At 41.7% G+C, this 20,438-nt stretch overlaps 1 protein-coding gene across 8 annotated transcripts in view; it reads left to right on the top strand.

Annotated features, from left to right (window-relative positions):
• Nucleotides 1-10,091, top strand: part of PLAG1 (PLAG1 zinc finger) — a 50,081-nt gene extending 39,990 nt beyond the window's left edge. For 6 of the 8 annotated variants that reach the window (XM_052788426.1, XM_052788427.1, XM_052788425.1 and 3 more), the window contains 3 exons: nt 2,517-2,616; nt 6,454-6,812; nt 7,409-10,091. In XM_052788426.1, the coding sequence (XP_052644386.1) occupies nt 6,571-6,812; nt 7,409-8,672 (1,506 nt within the window). In that variant the 5' untranslated portion in view covers nt 2,517-2,616; nt 6,454-6,570 and the 3' untranslated portion in view covers nt 8,673-10,091. The remainder of the gene's footprint in view (nt 1-2,516; nt 2,617-6,453; nt 6,813-7,408) is intronic. The other 2 variants (XM_052788432.1, XM_052788431.1) reach the window with 1 other exon arrangement.
• Nucleotides 10,092-20,438: the final 10,347 nt, after the last annotated feature.

The following is a 20,438-nucleotide window of genomic DNA, read 5'->3' as shown; positions in this document are numbered from 1 at the left end:
TTAAAAACAGGAATAAATGATTTAGCCTAGGGTTTGAGGGCTTTTTTTTTTCTTTGACTCCTGAGATGGTAAAAATTCAAATAGTGTCTAACCTGGAATTACCTGGGTGTTTGGAGAGTTAGCAAAATTAGTGCCTCACGGATACTGGAAGATCTGATAAATTCTAAGAATTCTAATCTGACAAATTACAGAAGTTCTATTTTGTTACTAGTTCCCAAGTGGGTTTTGGGCACGTGCACGTGACAATGCTTTTTGCAGTGTGATGCTTCTCTACTTCATGTAGAGAAGAACTTAAGCTTTGTAATTCATTAAAGATTGTTCCTAACTCATCTAGTTGAGAAGAAAACTTAATAACACTATAACTATAAGCAGTTATGAGAAGAATGGTACATCTTTGTCCAGTATTCTGCCTCAGAGATTTTCTGGCACCAAAAGCTTCTGAGAAAGGTGGTTTAAAAATCAGCATTATCATGGACAACTTCTGTATTCTGCGCATAAGAAAAAGTCTTTTATCCAGTAGCTGATTTATTGTCACAAAGCATAGGAATTTTTTTATTTTCTGTTTTCACTTTATCCTGTCAAATGCAGCAGATGTTTTCATTATTCATACAAACTTACCGCTTTTGTGTGTATGTTGTTAAGCTCTTTGCTTAATAATGGTCTTGTAGAAGTTGAGATCCCAGCTAATTGTAGGTGTAGCATTGTCCTCATCTGGATCCACTGCACTGTGATTTTGCTATATTCATAAGGTAATGAATAAGAGTACCTGACCTTCCTCTACATCTGGTGTTTATCTTGCTTATTGACTTGTTCCAGTTCCTTCAGTTTCCCCTGATAGAATAGTCTTTCCATGCCTCTAGTGGCCCATCTCGGAGGGCATCTGCTTTTTGCTGAAGTGACTTTAGATGTGTGGTGAGAATTGAGTACCATAAGCATTTAAGAGAAAATGTTGAATGCTGTTGAGAAGGCATTATAATATTTTACATAGAATTGGGGATAGGGGGTGGGGGGGGGGGGTGCTGTTGAACAGGAAATAGTCTGTAAACACCAGTAGTGGAGGGACTAAGTCCATGAGGACTTAGTCCATTACATTTATGTGGCTGTCTTAAATATTGTCTATTTATTGTGAGTTATGGTAGTAGAAACATCTGGATAATGAAGCTCTTCCTTTCTGCTGTGATAGTGGAAGATGTTGAGATAGGTATTGCAGGGTAACTAATTTATGAGGGTCTTGCTGAGAGAGGGATTAAGGAGTCATCAGCATTCTCTCCCTGAAACAAGGTGATCTGGGGCCAAAGAGGAGGTGAGGGTTGTGCCCCCTCTCGCTCATTAGTTGAAGACAAACCTTTCACTTTTTCTTTGAGTACTTGGGCTGTTTCTCCCTCCTGCCTGTATGTACAAAACCCCAAATAAATGCACCTCAGCTGTCATGAGAGCTTCAGTCGGTTGCGCTTGAAGCATTTTTGCACTTTAATAGGTGTTCAAGGATGCCAGTTTGCTCACGTTCATGCTTACCAGCAGAGGAGGCTGGGGCTGTGTGAAGCTGGACTCGGTACCAAAAGGAAGAATACTTTACTGGAGCGAATGGGAAGTGAGAAGGGGAAATGGTGTGTGTGGGGGGAAATGTTACATTACTCTGGGGCTCCTGCCAAATACCTTCAGCCTGCTATGCTGTGTGGGGTATGTGCACTGTGTAGGGCTTCGCCCTTACATACCTGGAAGAGTTGGAGGGGATAAACCTCCCCGTTACAATGAGGTGCTGAACACGTTTTCCTTGTATACCTGTGTCATCCAGGAGGCTTTCTAGCAAGAAAAGGAAGACGTGCTGCAAATTTACAAAAGGATGGTGGCAGGGAAAAGGGAGATATAAGGGAAATTCCAGAAAGGCCCTCTGGATTTGCTCAGGCACACCTAGACTTGCCCTCTATTGGGATTTACCTGTAGCATGTACATCATCAAGAGGCTTTATTATTTTTTTTAAATTAATTTTATTTTCCTTTGCAGGTCACCTTTTAAGCTGCTATTTCCTGTATAATTAAGCAGAATGAAGGCATTAGGTTCTAGTAAAGTTGGGCCTAATCCAGAAATCTTCTCTTATTCAGTGCTTTCTGAGTAAGAAACTCAAGTCTGGGCCCAGCATTTTACGTGTTTCACTGTTATTTCTAAATTGTTTGTGGTCTGTGGATTTTTTGTTTTGTTTTGTTTTTAACTTTATTGAAAACTCATTTGCTTTTGTCTTATTTTACCTCTTTATGTGTTACTGTCCAGCGTAGCGTTAGTTGAAATGATGTAAGTATACTGCAAATTGAAATGCATAATTGCTACTGATAATGCAAGAACAATTGATTCCTACAGTTTATAATTAACAGTACATAATGTTCTGTGCATGGGTTGGATCTATCCCTTTTAACTTTTCCTTTCCAATTCTTTCCAACCCCCTGGTCTTGCCGCATCCCAGCCTTTCTGAATATACTGGTTTCGCTGGAGTCTAGTCCATTCTTCCTTTTGTTTTTCAGACCAGTAAAAATGGGAAGTACTGGATTCTGGTTTCCTCCAAGAAGAGTCAGCGGAACTGGTTAAGACCAAAATCTGAGGACTTTAGTGGGCAAACATCAGGTGTGCATTGAACACAGGCTGCTTTAATCCTGCTTTAAGTATATGCTTCTTTAAAAATAGTATTATATATGAGCTTTTGTGTAATGTGTTTGTTATATTTGATACTGCATATAATCATTCATCCTGCAGTTGTGAAAGCACCAGTAAGAATGAGGATTTTAAGTGATAATATGTTGAGACACAAACAGGCAATATTACTCATAAAATTCTTTCAGCTGGTCTTTGGAAAGTGTAATATTTGAGGATCAGTGGTTTTTAAAGTTTTATCTCCATTGCTCAGTCTATATATCCACAAGAAAAAAAAGAAGGTGGTTATTTGCTATTCAGAGATCAATACTGAAGTTAATTGCCTCATCTGTTGAGAAATGGTACTGCGATAATAGTGCGTACATGTTTTTTAATAAAACACTGTCATTGTCAAAGATTGGATCCACACTATATTTGTTCTAATGATGCATTTTTAAGGACACTTAAACACAGTTCAAAGTCAGCTTAATTAGTTTTGATCATAGAGGAACAAAACCTGAATTCTTCATCCGTGTGAATGTTCTGAGTTACTTCTGGTACAGCAACTAGGTTACCTGAAGTTTTGGAGGAGACAACAGTAATGTTGCATTGGCCTGAATATAGGATGGCCTCCATGCTGAGGTGTGATCTTTGCACTGAGGAAAGGAGTGAGAAGTTGTCACAGTTGTTAATTTAACAGTTAAGCCTCGTAGGCTGTTCCACAACAAACACTGCCTTTGGCCTCACGTCGGACCCCGCATATCACCCTTCTGCATGGCCTAACATCCTGCATCTCCCCAGCCTGATGCACCTTCAGTTCCTCCCCACCTGCCCCCAGCGTTACCAGCTCGCCCCTCTCCTCGTGTCCATAGATATTCCCAACCCCTATGCAGTGCTCCCTGCTCCTCCCTGGCCGCACAGCCCCATCCTAGTTCTGTCCGTTGTCCCTCCCTGCAGCAGCTCACCCTCCCTCCCTGTATCCTGCCAGCTGTGCCCACTTCCCTTCTCACCGGCTGGGCACAGAGGCCATTTGCCGCTGAGCTCTGGACCCAGCATGTTCGAATTAACCACTCTCCCCTGCAGCGGTCTGTGGAGGCAGTTCCCCTGCCCTTTGCTGCTAATGCTGCCTGCCCCGTCTCAGGCTAGGTGTGGATTTGGCAGGGAGGCCAAAGGGGTCGTAGCCCTTTCTTACCCCTTTGAGACTGTAGGTGCCCTAGCCACGCAGTGAGGGCCACGGCTGCTGCGCTGTTGGCTCTGTGTGGCGGGTCTCATGTAGGTGCCTGTGTGGTATAGGTACACTCTATGTAAGTGTAGATCGGGTTGGGCTTTTTTTCTCCCCCTGAACTTCGTTTGTCAGGAGAGATGAGGCTAAAACAAGATTTCATTCTACATTCAGGCCAATATGCGTACAAGACCAGTGTGCTCATTTACAGGAAAGCAAAACTAATTTTATTACCAGATTCTGATTAAAGCGTATATTGAAAAAAATCTTTCAATCCACAAATATATCACAATTTTGATGTGAATCAGACCTTCCTTTTAATTACATTGGTGGCTTCACTGAAGTCTTCGGAACTGGTCTTCATTTACTTCTATTGCAGAAAATGATTGCTCCCAAGTCTCCAAACAACTGTTTCATTCTTTCACTTATGAACTAGGTAGTTTATTATGAGACAGAAAATAAAATTAAGCTGATACTTTGAAGACCCGTGCATGTTCCCACTCATGGAACTGGTGTCTCCAGGCTTCGTCCCGTGAGTGGGAATGAGTCCGAGACAAATCTGAAATCATAAAGAGTCCTTTTCTGTCACTGGCTATCTTTAAAGAGGTTAGTGGTTCCATGTAATATTTGGGGGGTAAAGGTGGTCTTACAAAACTTCTTGCTTCAAGAAGGTAGCGTAGTTTAACCTGCCATTCCAGGACTTCAGGGTCAAAAGGCAGCAGATTTCCATCTTGGTGTGCCAGTACCTCTCTCCTCTCGTAAAGACGAGGGAAAAGTTATGGGGAGGAGGGAGGAAGAGGCATAGGCAAAGACATACTCTGTGTACGCGTTTCAAACGGAGATCTCAGTCTGAAGATTTCATAAAATGCAGACATTAGAGAGGCGCATCCCCTTCTCTGCCTCCCTGCCCCTCCAGCCCTCCTGTCCTGCCGCGCACAGAGAAAAACACAGGCTCTCCTTCCCCCTCGCGTTCTTCCAGGGCCACCCCGGGGCTCTCGCAAGGACTGTTCCGTTTTGCCCCCATCGCACCTGGGCACCGCTCTCCGCTCCCCTCCGGAGCGGTTGCCTGCCCCTGTCTCTGCTGAGCCTCACCAGGGGAGAGAGGACAGCTGAGACCGGGCCCAGGCCGCCCCCAAGCTATCCAGCCTCCCCTCGCTGCCAGCGGGGAAGAGTCCGTTTTGTTTATCAGGGAGACGGCCTTAGGTTGGAGCAGCTGCGGCCTGGTGCTCCCTGCCCGGCTGCCCGGCTCCACCTGTCCCAGCAGCTGCTGGCTTCCCCTGCCCTGCTGCTGGGGGCTGTGGGGGCGGCCGGCCGCCGAGCCCCCAGCCCGGCCGCTGCCCCCGGCCTCGGTGCCGCCTGGCCCAGCCACCTCTCGCGCAGCTGCCCCGGCAGAAGCCGGAGTGGACAGCAGCTGCTGCGAGCCGCGACACCGGGGCCGGGGGTGGGGGGGCGGTTGCTGCTTTTGAGGGAGAAAGGCCAGATTTGGGGGCTCTCCGGCCCTGCCAAACGCTTGCGTGGAGTGCCGTCCTCCCGCTGTCCTCCTCCTCATCCCCGCTGCCGCAGACCTCACACCCGACCCTTCCCGCAGTGGGCAGTGCTGGATTTTGGTATCTGTAGTAGCAATTGTGCTCCGATGGTGAAAAAAAGCTGTCAGCTATCCCTGACAAAGGAGAGCTGTTGAGTGCCCTGTAATGGCAGGCGCCCAGTTGCTACTATGTGTTACCAGATGACGAATTTAAAGCTGTTCGCCCGCACGTCAGACACGAGCCTCACGCACCTCCTTTAGCTGAAAGCCTCTGGTTTACTGCACGGTTTGCAATGCCCCAGCGGGACTAAGAGCCTCCGTCCTCAGCTAGCCTAAACCTGAACGCCTACAGCCCCTACGTCTTGCAGGATAGCGTGAGGAGGGTGGGGGTCTCCAGCACTGGGCTGATGAAACCCTGATCTATCTAATCTATCCCTAATCCGTGGGGTTTGTGTCGTTAATACATCAAGTCTCTGTTAGTAGAGGGTATGTTTACAGGAGAATTTCAGCTGGTGTTACAATCATTGGCAATGCGTACATTTTACTAGAGTAGATACACAGGTGTGCGGCAATCACAGCGAGGAGGTACGTAAGCTTTGCCCCCCCAGACTGTCAGCATGGGTACTGCTGCTTTTCGCACAGGTTTTCAAACATTTTGAGGCTTACAGATTTTCACTTCGGTAACTATGTGCGTGCATGTGTGCGTGCTTGTGTGCGCGTATGTCTGTGCAAACACCACAGGTGTGGCTTTAACGCCTTTGAAATCCAAAGCTGCCAAAAGCCGTCTGGGTAGGTAGGCTCTTTGCCTCATGCCTCCCGTAATCTGATAGAAACTTGCTGTTCTCCATCAGCGCTTGAGGGGAAGGTTGTGAGGTGTGATTTCAGGGCATATGTGGATCTGTTCATCCTGAGCAATGCGTTTTAAGAGTTGCAGCAAATAGTGTAAAGAAACCTGCAGGTATTACATTAGACCAGCTGAACCTAATTTTATTTTTAAGTTTTATTCAGAAGCTTCACATAGCAAGTAAAACTTCAAAATCTAAGTTTAGTTACAAACTAGTTGTTTCTTATTTTTTTTTTCCAGTCCCCTTTTGCTTTCTTTTACGACCACATGAAACTTGAGAAGCCATCTAAAGCTAAATCATTTAGTGGAGTTGGGCAATTCCCAAGTGTCCAACAAGAAGGCCTGGTTTAGGCTGCGATGGCCACTGTCATTCCTGGTGATTTGTCAGAAGTAAGAGATACCCAGAAAGTCCCTTCAGGGAAACGTAAGCGTGGTGAAACCAAACCAAGAAAAAACTTTCCTTGCCAACTGTGTGACAAGGCCTTTAACAGTGTTGAGAAATTAAAGGTTCACTCATACTCTCACACAGGAGAGAGGCCCTACAAGTGCACACAACAAGACTGCACCAAGGCCTTTGTTTCTAAGTACAAATTACTAAGGTATTAAACTCTATTTATCTTTCAGATTATATTATCTATTTTATGTTGGCCGTGTTAAGCCGTGTAAAAGTATATATTTGTGTACGCCTTCAGCTGATTGCAGAGAGGATGTGTTAATTAAAGTAGCCATTGGATTGTTTCTAGAATTCTAAATTACCTAAGTTTGCAAGCTAATGTCTTTGATTTTGTTTCTTAATTTGTTTTCTGCTTTTGTTTTCTGTTTGTTTGTTGTTTTGTTTTGTTTTGTTTTTTTTAATGAGCATAGAGTATTCATTTGTATAAGGAATTGTCACAAGAAAAAAGAGTATGGACTGAAAATTTTTTGGCTATGGACTTTTACACGAGTACTTTCATACTTGCCCATATACCCCTGTTACAGTAGCTAAAACCCACCAAAACTAAAGTGTCGATTTAAGAGAAATGGCTCGCGTTTTGCTATATTTAAATTTGTCGAACTGTCTTTGTAGTGTCATGCTTTCAGTTAAAAGGTTCTGTTGCAAAGCAGCCCTTAGTGTAGTATTTAGCTGCCATTAAAAAATGAGCACGTGTGTTTTTTGATCAAAATAATTACTTACAGAATATATCTGTGTTTAAAGGCATATGGCTACTCATTCTCCTGAGAAAACCCACAAGTGTAATTATTGTGAGAAAATGTTTCACCGAAAAGATCACCTAAAGAATCACCTACATACACACAATCCCAACAAAGAGGCCTTTAAGTGTGAAGAATGTGGAAAGAACTACAATACCAAGCTTGGGTTCAAACGTCACCTAGCTTTGCATGCTGCAACAAGCGGTGACCTCACCTGTAAGGTATGTTTGCAGACTTTTGAAAGCACAGGAGTGCTGCTGGAGCACCTAAAAACTCACGCAGGCAAGTCATCGGGTGGAGTGAAGGAGAAAAAACACCAGTGTGAACACTGTGATCGTCGGTTCTACACCCGAAAGGATGTCCGTAGACACATGGTAGTGCACACTGGAAGAAAGGACTTCCTCTGTCAGTACTGTGCACAGAGATTTGGGCGGAAGGATCACCTCACACGCCACATGAAGAAAAGTCACAACCAAGAACTTTTGAAGGTCAAAACAGAGCCAATGGACCTTCTAGATCCCTTTACCTGCAATGTTTCTGTGCCTATTAAGGATGAGCTGCTTCCAGTGATGTCTTTACCTTCCAGTGAACTGACATCAAAGCCATTTACAAACACTTTGCAATTAAATCTCTACAACACTCAGATTCAGTCCATGCAGAGTTCTGCATCTGCACACCAAATGGTTGCCACATCGTTACCATTGGGAATGCCTTGTCCAATAGATATGGAGTCTGTCCACCCTTCTCACCAGCTATCGTTGAAATATCCGCTCGGTACTACCTCATATGCAATTTCTATGCCTGAAAAAGAACAGCCATTGAAAGGGGAAATCGAAAGTTACTTGATGGAGTTGCAAAGTGGTATGCCTTCTTCATCCCAGGATTCTCAAGCATCTTCATCAAAACTAGGGCTGGATCCACAAGTAGGGCCACTAGATGATGGGTCTGGGGAGGTTTCCCTTTCCAAGGGCTCCGTTCCTATTAGCGAACCTCTAAACACCCCATCATTGGACTTTTCTCAGCTGTTCAACTTCATACCTGTAAATGGCCCTCCCTATAATCCTTCTGTTTCAGTGGGAAACCTCGGAATGAGTTATACACAAGAGGAGGCACATTCTTCTATGACTCAACTTCCACCACAAACCCAGGATCCTCAAGATCCTAGCAATAGTATAGGTCTTGGGTCTCTGCACTCGTTGTCAGCAGCTTTCACAAGCAGTCTAAGCACAACCACCACCCTACCGCGATTTCATCAAGCTTTCCAATAGGATGTACAAAGCTGGCTTGTTACTGTCTATTTGTAGAAATGCCTTAGGTGACCATTTTTAACTTAGTGCCTACTATAAGACATTATAAATTCTCTGCTTTTGTACAGTACCAATCTCATGAAGCCAGTAAGAAATTTAAATTAACTTTTAAAAAATGTTTTGAAAGTGTTTATTCTCAGCTGTGTTTACTTTGTTGTTTTTTTTTTAAAAACAGTCTCATTGTATTGTTTTCATTTTCACTGCCAATTGACACTTTTCAAATATTCAGTAGAAAGTCATCCCAAGCAAACTCACAACACTCATCCCTTTTTTAAAACTTTTTCAACCATACCAGCTATTCCGTTTTATTGATGTCAGTGGTAGAACTACCACTTTTACTTTTAATATATTTTACTATTTGCAAAGAATCCAGTTAAAATATATATCACAAAGATTCCTGAAGATTTGGGAAAAAAATTTTCCAGTCCATTTCCAAACAAATCCTCTTCTCAAATGGTGACACATCTGATCTGTTCTATAATGACAAGTCTAAATTTTTAAAATAAATATAGAATTCAGATTTTTCTGAAAACTTGTGTGTGTATATATAGAAGTCCATATATACACATGTACATATATATAGCATTCTGACTTGTATTGAAGTCATTATAAAAGGTGTTAAGAATTTTGCCATTTTCTGGCTTAAATTTTTGTGGCCTGTTATGGATAACGGAAGAAAAAAATTTAGTTTCATTCTCTAAAATCATGGCTGAACAGAATTTCAACAGAGAATCTCTGCTTGCCTAAATGACAAATGTTTCAAGTTGAATTTGGAACTGTGTTGTTGTGCTTTCATGACTCTGGTAGAGGGAAACAGGCGAAATTAATGGCTGATCTTGAACTATAAAAGTGTTGTAATGTAGTAATGCAGAATATTTTGTTGCAGTTTTTGTTTTAATTCTTAACTTGCTGTTTTTTCTCTTTAGTAGCATAGAAAAAGTACTGCATAGGAATCTTCCGATAGTGTATTCACATTTGTAGGCATCAGTCTTCTCCCAGCTGCCACCGCCAAAGGGTGGATCAAGTCCAGCCGGAAAGTGTGTATCTATTTTCAGTTCAAAACTAGTGTGCAGTCAGAGAGTGAATGTAAATTTGCAAATACCAGTTTTTTTGTGGTGTTTTTTTTTATTGGAATGATCTTTTCAGTTGTGTTACATGGTGTGTTATGTCCTCCTAAGCAACAAGTTAGACGTTAATCACACTTTCTACACCTGGGTACTTGGTTAGGGACTTTTTGCCCATTGCCAAGATTTAAAGACAGGACTCTTAGGAGTGAAGTAAAAGCATATTGCTTACACCACTTTTACCTAATGCAATATATTCTATTCCCCAACCCCTAATAACCAAAAGAGGAAAAAAAAAAAAAAAACAACCCTGTGATGCATGAAAGCAAACTAGATTTGCTGTAATTCAACAATAACATTCATTTCCTTGTCATTTTTGTACAAGGAATTAAAAAATAGAAATCAAATACGTTAGTATCTCTCAAACAATAATGAGGATTCATACAAGGTTTTAAGTGGTTAAACTAAATATACTTCACAGAAACAAAAGTTGCTCCCATTTAAGGAGCTCATGCTCCAGATGTTTTATCAGTAGCTCCTACTTTTTTTTTTTTAATTCTAGGAGCAATATGCAGGTGTAGTTTTACTATTTTATACATATGTGTATTTAAATTTTATTACTAAAAGATAACATTTTTATAAATGTGTTTGTGTTCCAAAGGCATTAAAATAAGGATGTATTAATAAGGAAAATACCTTTTGAAATTCTGCAAACTACTCCTAGATTTTGGGTTTAGGAGCACGTTATCTCAAAGTGGGCTTTTAGCTCTGCTTCATGACTGCTTCCTCTGGTTTCTGTGAAACAGATTGCTTGCTTACTTACATCTTTAGTTGAATGATTTGTTCAATATTGCTTTTTTTCTCTTCACCTTTCTAAAGGAAAGAAAAACACAGATGAACAGAGCACAAGGTGAATGCAAACGAATGTAACTCTAGTTTAAATCAGCAACCATAACGCATCTAGGAAGTACTCGGGTTTATCCTCAATCCTTTAGATCAGTCTGAGATGAAGATAAATGGAGTTAATTCCACCAGTGGGTTATGTCCCGCGTGGAGGCGAGCATCTGCAACTCCCCCTGCAGCAGAGGAAAGTTGCGAGTGCTCGGCATCCTGCAGCCAACCCGACAATGTGGCCGGGCAGCGCTGCCCGTCGTGGGCAGCCTCTGGCACACAAATTTCCAGTCCGTAGCGACTGTTTGTCGGTCTCAGTTGCCGATTAGACTTCATTAAAGAAACAAAACCCAACACTTTGCCAACACCCGTTTCTTAGTGCGTAGCCAGAATCCTTACTACTTTGTTCGTGCCTTAGCTTTCTGTAAAGGGATTGACATTTCACTTTGGAGCTAGACGTACATTTCACTTGAGAAATAGGGACCTCAGACAAGATATTGAACCTCATTCAGTCAGGGTTTCAGTGTGTGGCTGCACCGAGTGTGTTTGCCACTGAACTAGGATGTACGGTAATGTGGAAGCAGACTGACATTGTAAGCAATACTACCACCACCGGAGTGCTTTTGAATATCACTTAGGCAGAGTCAATATTGGCCACTACTAAGCCGTCAGTTTTTAAACCCTGTTTTCTCAATTTCAGATGGATTCTCGGCGGGAGGGGGGGAGGGCTGGCTGATCATGCACCACTCTTTGTGCAACTTCTAAACTTCTAGTAAGGTTTTTTTTTGGTTGTTTTTTTTTAATATATATATTTTTGTGTACTTGTTGCTTGTGCTTTATTTAGTAGTAAATTGTGGAATAGAGTGATTTATTGTTAATTTGGCAGTAGCGGTTTTTAAAAACCATATACTGACTGAAACATGAGCCAGAGCTGATTGCTTTATTAAGCTAATAATGAATGTTAAGAGTACATATTTTCAGGATCATTTGCCTAGTGAGCTAAACTTGTATTATAGGCCAATATTTTTTAAAATAAAGCTTGGTCAACCTCTATGTTACACATATTACAAGATATAGCACTTTCAAAAAGAAAACCTAAACCTTTTAAGAAAATTTCTTACAGGTTATGCTTTTTATTATAAAACCTTTTATTATAATTTGTTTCAAGTGCCATTAGATTACGTATATGTAGGCCTTTGGTATAATGCTTTGTGTACAAAATGGTAGACATTGTAATTTTAAACAGGTACATTTTTACAGTGTTTTCTTATCAATTTGCTATATTGCACAGAACCAGTGTGTCTTTCTTAAGGGTTTTACAATGGTTTTTACTAGGTTTACATGTTTCAAACTACACTGTCTTCTACTGCCATTTTGAATACCGGTCAAAAAAAAATTAGGAGTTTGTCCTCACCAATTGCAAACTGTGTCCTCTGGAGTACTGGGTGGTAAACTATGGCAAAAATGTTTAACGTGCAGTATTTGATACAGATTTTTTTTATCATATCCTATCATCGCTATGCTGCTGTCTGAAGTTAATTTAGGGCCTGATCCTGCATCCGTAAAAGTCGAGGGGAGCAGGATTGCATCCTTCATTATGTCTGTCTCATACACTGGTTTAGCAGCTCATCCTGTATTCTTCTCAGTCTATAGATAAGCCTCTGAAATAAATGTACTTATCTGATATGTAGTAAACTGTATAGGCTTAGCTGCCCATCCTGCATCCTCCCAGCGTACAGTTAAAGCCACAGCCTACTTAGCATCACGCTCAAGTACAAGTAATGCCACAGTAGATCAAAATGTGTTTGGATAGTCCCAAAGCTTTTATGCAGTAAGGGTGTCTTACTTTTGTTGGAAGGCAGTGTCTTTTGATAACAGTTATCTAGCCCTGGAAGTGACACAGAACTATTGCTAATCATATGTAAACACTTTTCAGTATAAGCTTCAGTGGTACAGTTGAACCAGAGTGAATGTTTATCTCCTCAGAAACACTCCTGCAATATTGTTATATTGGATCATGCTGCTAATGTAACTTGGGATACAACTCCTCTCATGGTGCTACAAACCTCCCTGTCTCATTCAGATGTATTTTTACCCATAGAAAAAAGGACTATACTAGACCTATAGTTGTATGATATATTTTTATACTGTGACTTAATTTGTCATTAATGAACTTTGTGCAACACCACAATGTATTCATATGCACTTGCAAAAGTAAAATTTTGGACATGCAAATTTAAACGCTGACAAGCCCAGCTCTTGTTCACAAAAATAGGTGACTGCTATTTAAATTAAATGTGGGCTTTTTATATGGTGTGGAGTGAAGAACATACTATATATTACTAAAAGCCTTTGAATTTAGACAAAAACTGGGAAGAGTATATTGGGGAAAGATGACACACCCAAACCTGACTCAGATTGCTGAAATTATATTTTTAGCTAGTGGAAAAATTGTTTGGACTTGTGTGCTAAAATGTTTTAATGATAAAAGTTTTGAGTCAAAAATAGAGGAAAAAAAAAGACACAGAAAAACCCTGCATTCCAGACTGAATTTGTATATGTTTCTTGCATTTAAAATTTGCTATCCTGTGATATGGGAAATTGAGTTGCTTATCATGTATATGTACTTTAAAATGTATTCACAAACTACTGTTGTATTTGTATAAAATATAGACAAAAAGATTGCATATATATTTTTGTGTATAAGCTCTGTAAAATAGCAATCACATTATGAAGCTGCAGCAGAACTTCATTTTAAACATTCACATCCAAAGAAACAGACTATTTATTGTCCACATACCCTGATTATAAAATATACCTTGCTGCTATTAAACAATAGTGCTGCAGCTTCTTGTGGCCTACAGTGTTATGTTTGCTGTACAAAAATATGTGAACTCCACAAAATATATCAATAAAATTACAGAATGGTTTTAGTTAATGAATAACTTATGCCTGGCATTTCAATAGATAATCTTGATCTGCATGTTTGGGATTACAATAAGTAATTACAGAATACACCCAGTTTTGCTGGGTGTAGTTAGTCTGAGTTTGCAAAGGTATAACTGTCTTTCTAATTTATGACTGGTAAAATGTCAGTTTTTCAGAAAATCTTAAAGCATAAGTATCTGCGTTTCATGATTTCACCAAGGAACAAATTGGATGATGATGCTGTGTCTGTGACAAGACAGATCTGAACTGAAGGAAGCAATTGAGCTTGCCATCAGATTGCACTTTGAAATGCTGTGAGACACTGGAAGGTGAGTTTGGGGTTTCTGTAGTGGGACTGCTTGTTTGGGAGATGTAGGTGAGTGATTCTCCATCATTTCAGATGAATGCAAGTGATTTACATCAATTGTTATAGTTTGCAGGATAAGCTGTAAGGGTGTGGCATGTGCTAGACACAGTTGTCTCTGAAATATTTCCAGGAGAAACTCTGTTGCTTTGATCCCATAGATCTCCCGTTTGCCCGTGACACTGCCGAAGAAGTCTGACTCTAATGCATGGGGGGAGGAGGTGCTACGCAGCCAGACGAGCAGCCTGCTCACAACTGCAGAGTTGCCTCTCTGCTCATTCCACACAGTTGTTCCCTAGCGTGGACTGTTTGCCAGGAAGGTGAAAGACTAGCATTTCATGTTTCATTGCTTTTTCAGAACCTATTTCATTAACATCTTCAGCATTGTCTGTGTTTTCCTGCTCTTGGGTTCCTCTCTTTTTCACGTCTTGACTTCCTAGATTTCTTGCTGTAACCCAGTCTGAGAGAAATGATCACTAGAGTTTTTGGCTTTCGCCTTCCCTGTACACAGACATTTTTCCTTTCTTGTGATCCCTATCCCGTTCCTCTGAGCTGACTTACCACTTCTGCGTTAGAGGTTTCTAACCTGCTTGAGAGGGTTGGCCTTGTTATATGAGAGTCAGAAGCTCTACAGATGCTCTACGATATACTCTGCGAAACCATTTATTGCACCCCCACCCCGAGAGAAAACCACCCTATTGTGTCGCTGTCATAGCTGGTCTCACCCACTGTTACTGAATTAACATGTCCTCCTTCCAAACAGACACCCTCTAGAAACTCCGTCAACCTCTGTAATAAGTGGAATGTGATTGCATGGATAGTATCTGTGTTATATCCAGACATCTCTTGGTGCAGTCCCTCCAGAGCTTTCCTTGTTAAATTCAGAGCCACAAGTATCTTCCCTTCTCTCTCTTCTGTAACCAGCCCTTTCCAAAACTTGAGTAAGAAAGTACAGGAAAATGGTCCTTCAGTATCCTCTCTACCGGGTCTCCCTGTGCTCCAGAAGTGGAAGAGAAAGACTGTTGCAGTTTTGCCCTTCACTCTCCTTTTCCTTCCCATGTATAAGCATGCCCTAGGATAGAGTGGTTTTTTGACAGAGAAACCCAAAACTGTGATGCAGAGCTGCTGCTGGACTAGGGAGAACTGAGCAGCTACATGCTGTTGGCTTCCTCGCTTTGCAAATCAAAACACTGTATTAAATCGGATAGAAATGAAGTTTTCCAAAGTGGCAGTTGCCATAGTTGGCACAGTAAGGGTTGACGGTCACAAACAGGCAGCAGGTAGGACAGCAAGATAAGCTCTATTACAAAATTTAGTCTGTGCTTAAAAGTTTGAGAAGTGTATTGGAGGATTAACTGCTGCTTATCATTACGAGCTGGGGCCTTTAGCAAATAAACAGCAATGCTGTATTTCTGTGTTTTGAACAACAGTGGAGATAGTGGTGTTGAAAATGACAGACCCCAGCAGCAGTAGCGTGAAGTTTCAAGTTCCTGCTCATGTGCTATACCCCAGGTAATTCAGTATAAACTTTGTCTACTCCTAATAAAGGTCTAACATCTTGCTCAGTATTTTTACTTTTATATAATTATATTTATTTGTTGTAATGGTCTGTGCGTCCTCAAGAAATTAACATTTCCAGAGAAATAAGTATTTTAAAAAATAAAATTAACAGTTGTGTTCTTCAATGTCATCGTCATCCCACAACCTTGTCTCCTTTGGGGACATTTGTGTCACAAAATCACCAGCTAGAAAGCTAGTTTGCCTCAGAGGGGACTGAAGGGACATCAGCTATCAGCTGAGCACTCTGAAAACAGGACTGCAGTAATGCACACTGTGGCTGGGCTTGAAATCATTTGAATTGATCCTTGATAGTTTGCCCATGGTGCTGATTTTCACTGTTGCACTGAACTGCAGTGTACAAAGAAGAAGAATGGTTTAGTGTCCATTTTCATATCAATCAGTCAGATCTCTGCCTGATGTATGTAAAATAATGCCGAGAACCTGAATAGTCACAGTTTCTGAAAATTGGTACATTGCTTAAACTTTTGTGTGTGTGTGTGTGTGTGTACATGTATGTATGCATGGGAGGGTAGTGATCAAACCTGGAAAAGTTGAGAAATTAGTTTTATTTTGTTTTGGTTTACTTAAAAAAGTTTAAAGTGTTTGTGTTTTACAAGTCCAAAATGAATCATGCAGTTTGTAAAGGTATCTCCTAGTTAACACTGTGTGGTTTCCCAGGCAAGTTGGAAGAGTTTCTTCCAAATACTTGATTAATCTATGAGAGACAGCAATTTATCTAAGGGGCACACAGACTCCCATGAGAAAGGTGTTTGTCAGCTATCCTTGTGTAGTATTAGATACAATTCCAGCAGAAAAGTTCTGTAGGCTGTGCCTCTGAAATTAAGCTCAACTCTGGCTTACTTTGTGTTAAATTGTTACACACATGGTCATGAATAAATCCTTAAGTTCCCTCACAAGTACTTACATTGAAAATGAAAATACAGGCTCTGTATGGTTGAGGGGCGTGCCATAAATGAGCAACATCCGACCTTTAACATAGGAATATCAAATATCAAACATTAATGACAAATAAACACAGACTAAACTCCCAAACTCACTGAAGTCTGTCCTCACCTAAAAATTGCCTCTTCTTGCTTTGTCAGTGTCTGGCTCCTTATGCCAATCAAGTATTACAGGGTTGCCCCATAGTTTATATGCTCTCTTCAGCTTAGGCATATTTTTCTTCAGCATTATTTTTGCAAGAGGCTTCTGCTTATTCACTGATGTAATCCTTGTAACAACATACTTGAATTGTACGAGCCATTTTAATCAAGCAGGTTTAAAACCCTGTAACTTAGGGCAACCTCTGATAATTTGCCATGGCCCACCAGAGTGCCCAGGGTATCATTTCAGAGCCACCAAATTTAGCTGATCCTCTTGCCTCTTCCCTTCTGCAGCTCCCTGAAGACGTGGTGTTTGCAGGGAGCTACCACATTTGCTATGGCAGTGTATTGAATATAGTCACAGAGCTGAGCATGATCTGTGTTAATGGGACTGTGCAAGCTGCTGGGAGAGACTGACCCTTTTATACTTCAGTCCTAGGCATCAGCATTAAATCTATGGACCTGGGAAAGCAGCTTTCTCCAAGCGGTAGAATAGCACTAACGTTACCCCCTGAGCCCTTTGCTGTAGGTGACACTTTTTTTCTCATTAACCATTGAAGCTGTTTTCTAGTCCTTAAGCTACAAGTCTCAAATTCCACCATTACTTTTTGTCATCTCCCTGTGACCCAGCAAAGTCAGCTTTGCTCCAGGGGCAAGACTGCAAAACTAGTCTTGGACAATTTGGCTGAAAATACTGCATAAGGTGCCTGCCATATGACGGCAGTAAACCTGCCAGGTTAGGTAACCCGTCTTTGCATGGCCAGAAAGTATTGCTGTGGGTGAGAGCCTGTATTTCACATTTTGTTATCTTTATCCTTAAGTTTAGATTCTCTTAGCTTGTCTCAAGGTGTTCTTTCGCAATTGTGATATTAATCTACAGCAGCAGGTCCCAGATTGTCCCTGGTCCACCCTGGTCAGTGGTGGTCATTGAGGCCCCAGTAAATTAGCTGTGAAACCTCACCTGCCTTGCTAGTTAAAACCTCAGTGCATTCAGGTAAGGAGAGCCTTTGCTTGGTGCTCTTGGACACATGGAGTAATCTTCCTGGGAAGGAAAAAAGCATCAAGCAGCTGTTTGGCAATGTGTGTTTGAAACTTGATCTTATTATTTATAAACTAGGGTTTAACCTTTTTAAATGTTTATTATTATTATGTCTCTCAGCAGTAAAATAGCATCACAATTCTTGCAGATGTATTCGTTCTTTGCATTTGGGTTTACCTCTGACTGCTTTAATGACAACTTGCTTGTATTCACTGTTCGAGGTCTCATTTGTCTCACCAAAGCAACCAAACTCCGAAATATGAACTGGATTGTTTTCTGGCTTGTGCCTGTAGTAAAAAAAAAAATGGCTAATCAGTGGCCTATCTTCAGAACAAGCCTGTGTATGGACTGGCTTCAAATAATGGTATCACTTACACCTGTGCAATTGATCACATCAGAACTGCTTTCAGGCAACTCTGAATATCATTTGAGGTCTATGAGGTGCGACTGGAAGCAACATTTGGACTGTGAAACACTATATGCATAAGGAAGAATGCAGGTTCATCATCAAATCCTAAACTGAGATCACAGGGACTGACAGTAAATGGAGAAAAAAGGAAACTTTGATTTGAAACTGTGAAGAAAACCTCTCAGAAATCACTAAGGCACAGGCTAAGGAACTGTGTGGTTTTGAAAATAGGGCTGTAATTTAAGTACTTGAGAGAGAAATTTGACTCCTTTAGCAAGATTATAAAGTAATTTAGTAGAAACACAATGATATCTCTATATTGTAAAGCAGTTCTTAGAAGCCACTGGACAGCCAAGCCTTCAAGGGTTTCTTACATGGTACACCAACCAAATGTACAGAGAAATAAAGTCATGATTGTGGAGAAGAATATAACTATACACTCTTAAACTCTCAGAAATCGGTTCCAATCCGCAGTTCTGTCCTTCTCCTGTTTTAGACAAAACTTTGGCTGTTAAGAACCAGAACAGTGATGCACCTTGATCAAAATGAAACTCTGATTTGGTATGTGTTTGGTATGTGTCCTCTTGTGGTGGGTGACATCCATATCAGTCCTTTAAGGCCTTTGGTGTCAGGGCTGACTTCTGCTGTCCAGCAACTCAATGAACAGCAGTGGTAACTAACAGTACTGGCAAACAAAGAGTTTCTGTATTCCTGATGTACAAGTGAAATATAAACGGGTGAACCAAGCAAGACTGATTCTGTATTCCTTCTCAGCTGGAAGCACAGATTAGGTTGGGCAGCTGTTGCAGCATCAGATGCACAGGCATGTTTTACTTGCAGAAATAGGACACATAAGCTTGGAACAAAACCATCGCTGCCACAGGTTATGGTAGTTGTGACATATTGCGTAGCTGTGACATATTGCAGCCCTCGGGATACAGACTGTGTTTCCCTCTTGTCACTTGTGAAAGTTCCTGTTGCATTCTCTGCTGATGACTTCTGGTTCATACAGCTTCCTTTTTCCTTGTGGAAATAGCAGTGAAATGGGACCAGTGTGGTTGGAGGCTGCTGTGGGTGCCTGGTGCAATGCTGTGGGTTCCCCTGGGGAAGGGCAGCCAGGAGGCAAGGGGCAGCTTGTCCCCAGCAGCCCTGCTCCCCCCTGAAAATAGCTCCCTGGGCCACGCCATGGCCCCCTCCTCCAGCCTGCAGTAATGCTGGAGCTAAACAGGGCTGTGAAGCATGGCAAGGATGTCCTACAGCGGTTGTGTCTTGTGGGAAGTCACTGGGCTGAGTCATCAATGGATTACAAGAAAATAACATTTATTAAGAATAAAAGCCTGCTTCTTTTTAAATCTGTTTTAATTGCGTTCACATTCAAAGACACTGGATGTCCCCCTGCGCTGGTCCTCAGTAGTCAACTTGAGACAGGCCAGTAAGCTACGTTAAGGCTGTTTAGATCCCAAAATACTCCCCTCTTCCTGTTCAAAAATTCACTGTGTTCCCCAAGAACAATACAACATGCCTGCCGTGGCAGGGCCAAAACAGAAAGGTTTCCAACAGAAAAGGGTAACAGGAAAATTACCCAAAAAGGGACAACTGGAAGGAGTGGGGAGGACATGGATTTTGAAAAAAATGGTATGGAAGGTCTGCTGTATCCTTCCGAATGAGATTTCAACCAAAGTAATTTGGGAACAGCCCCAACCTAACCCTCTGTTTTATGAACATAGATTTTACTGCTGTGTTCTGCAGCATTCACAATCTCCAGCTATGCTCCTATAGCTGTCAGCTTAATAGGTCCACTCTCAGGTCCTTCATCCACGCATCCTTCTACCCACTCTTCTCCCTCAACCAACTTTCCTTTTGAACCTTCTCTGCCACCTTAACCTGTTGAAAACAGGTTGTAACAAGTGCGCTTCTTGCATGAGGAGGCTGAAGTTGTAGGACGATTCATAGCAGAGACATCTCCCTGCTGCTTTTATATACTATATGGCACAGAAGTCCACGCAAGAATTGGAGGCCTAACAGAAAATAGGCATTAAAAAAATCCTTTCTCTCTCCAGTATAGTTTCATCTGCTTACTGCAGCTTTTCCTTTCCATCACAACTCACCTGCCTAGAAAACACTCTCTGCCAAAATTGGAAGTGAAGACTTTTGCATACAAGCATAAAATCACAGTACTGCTCAGAAAAGGAGCGTAAAATACCTGTTGTCTCCATGACTTACCTCACTGCATATTAAAAACTACCCTAAAGCTCCTTTGGGCTTCCCCCCCCCCCGAGGGGGGGGCAGCAGCAGGGTGGTACCCGGCTGGCTTGTGCTTCACAACAGAAAGCTCACAGGGGGTGATAGCACCGGAGGAGTCCAGGGGC

The sequence above is a fragment of the Harpia harpyja genome, chromosome 5 (genome assembly GCF_026419915.1).
Source record: "Harpia harpyja isolate bHarHar1 chromosome 5, bHarHar1 primary haplotype, whole genome shotgun sequence".
In the NCBI taxonomy this organism is placed as follows: domain Eukaryota; kingdom Metazoa; phylum Chordata; class Aves; order Accipitriformes; family Accipitridae; genus Harpia; species Harpia harpyja.
This window is presented reverse-complemented; position numbering and strand designations above follow the sequence as displayed.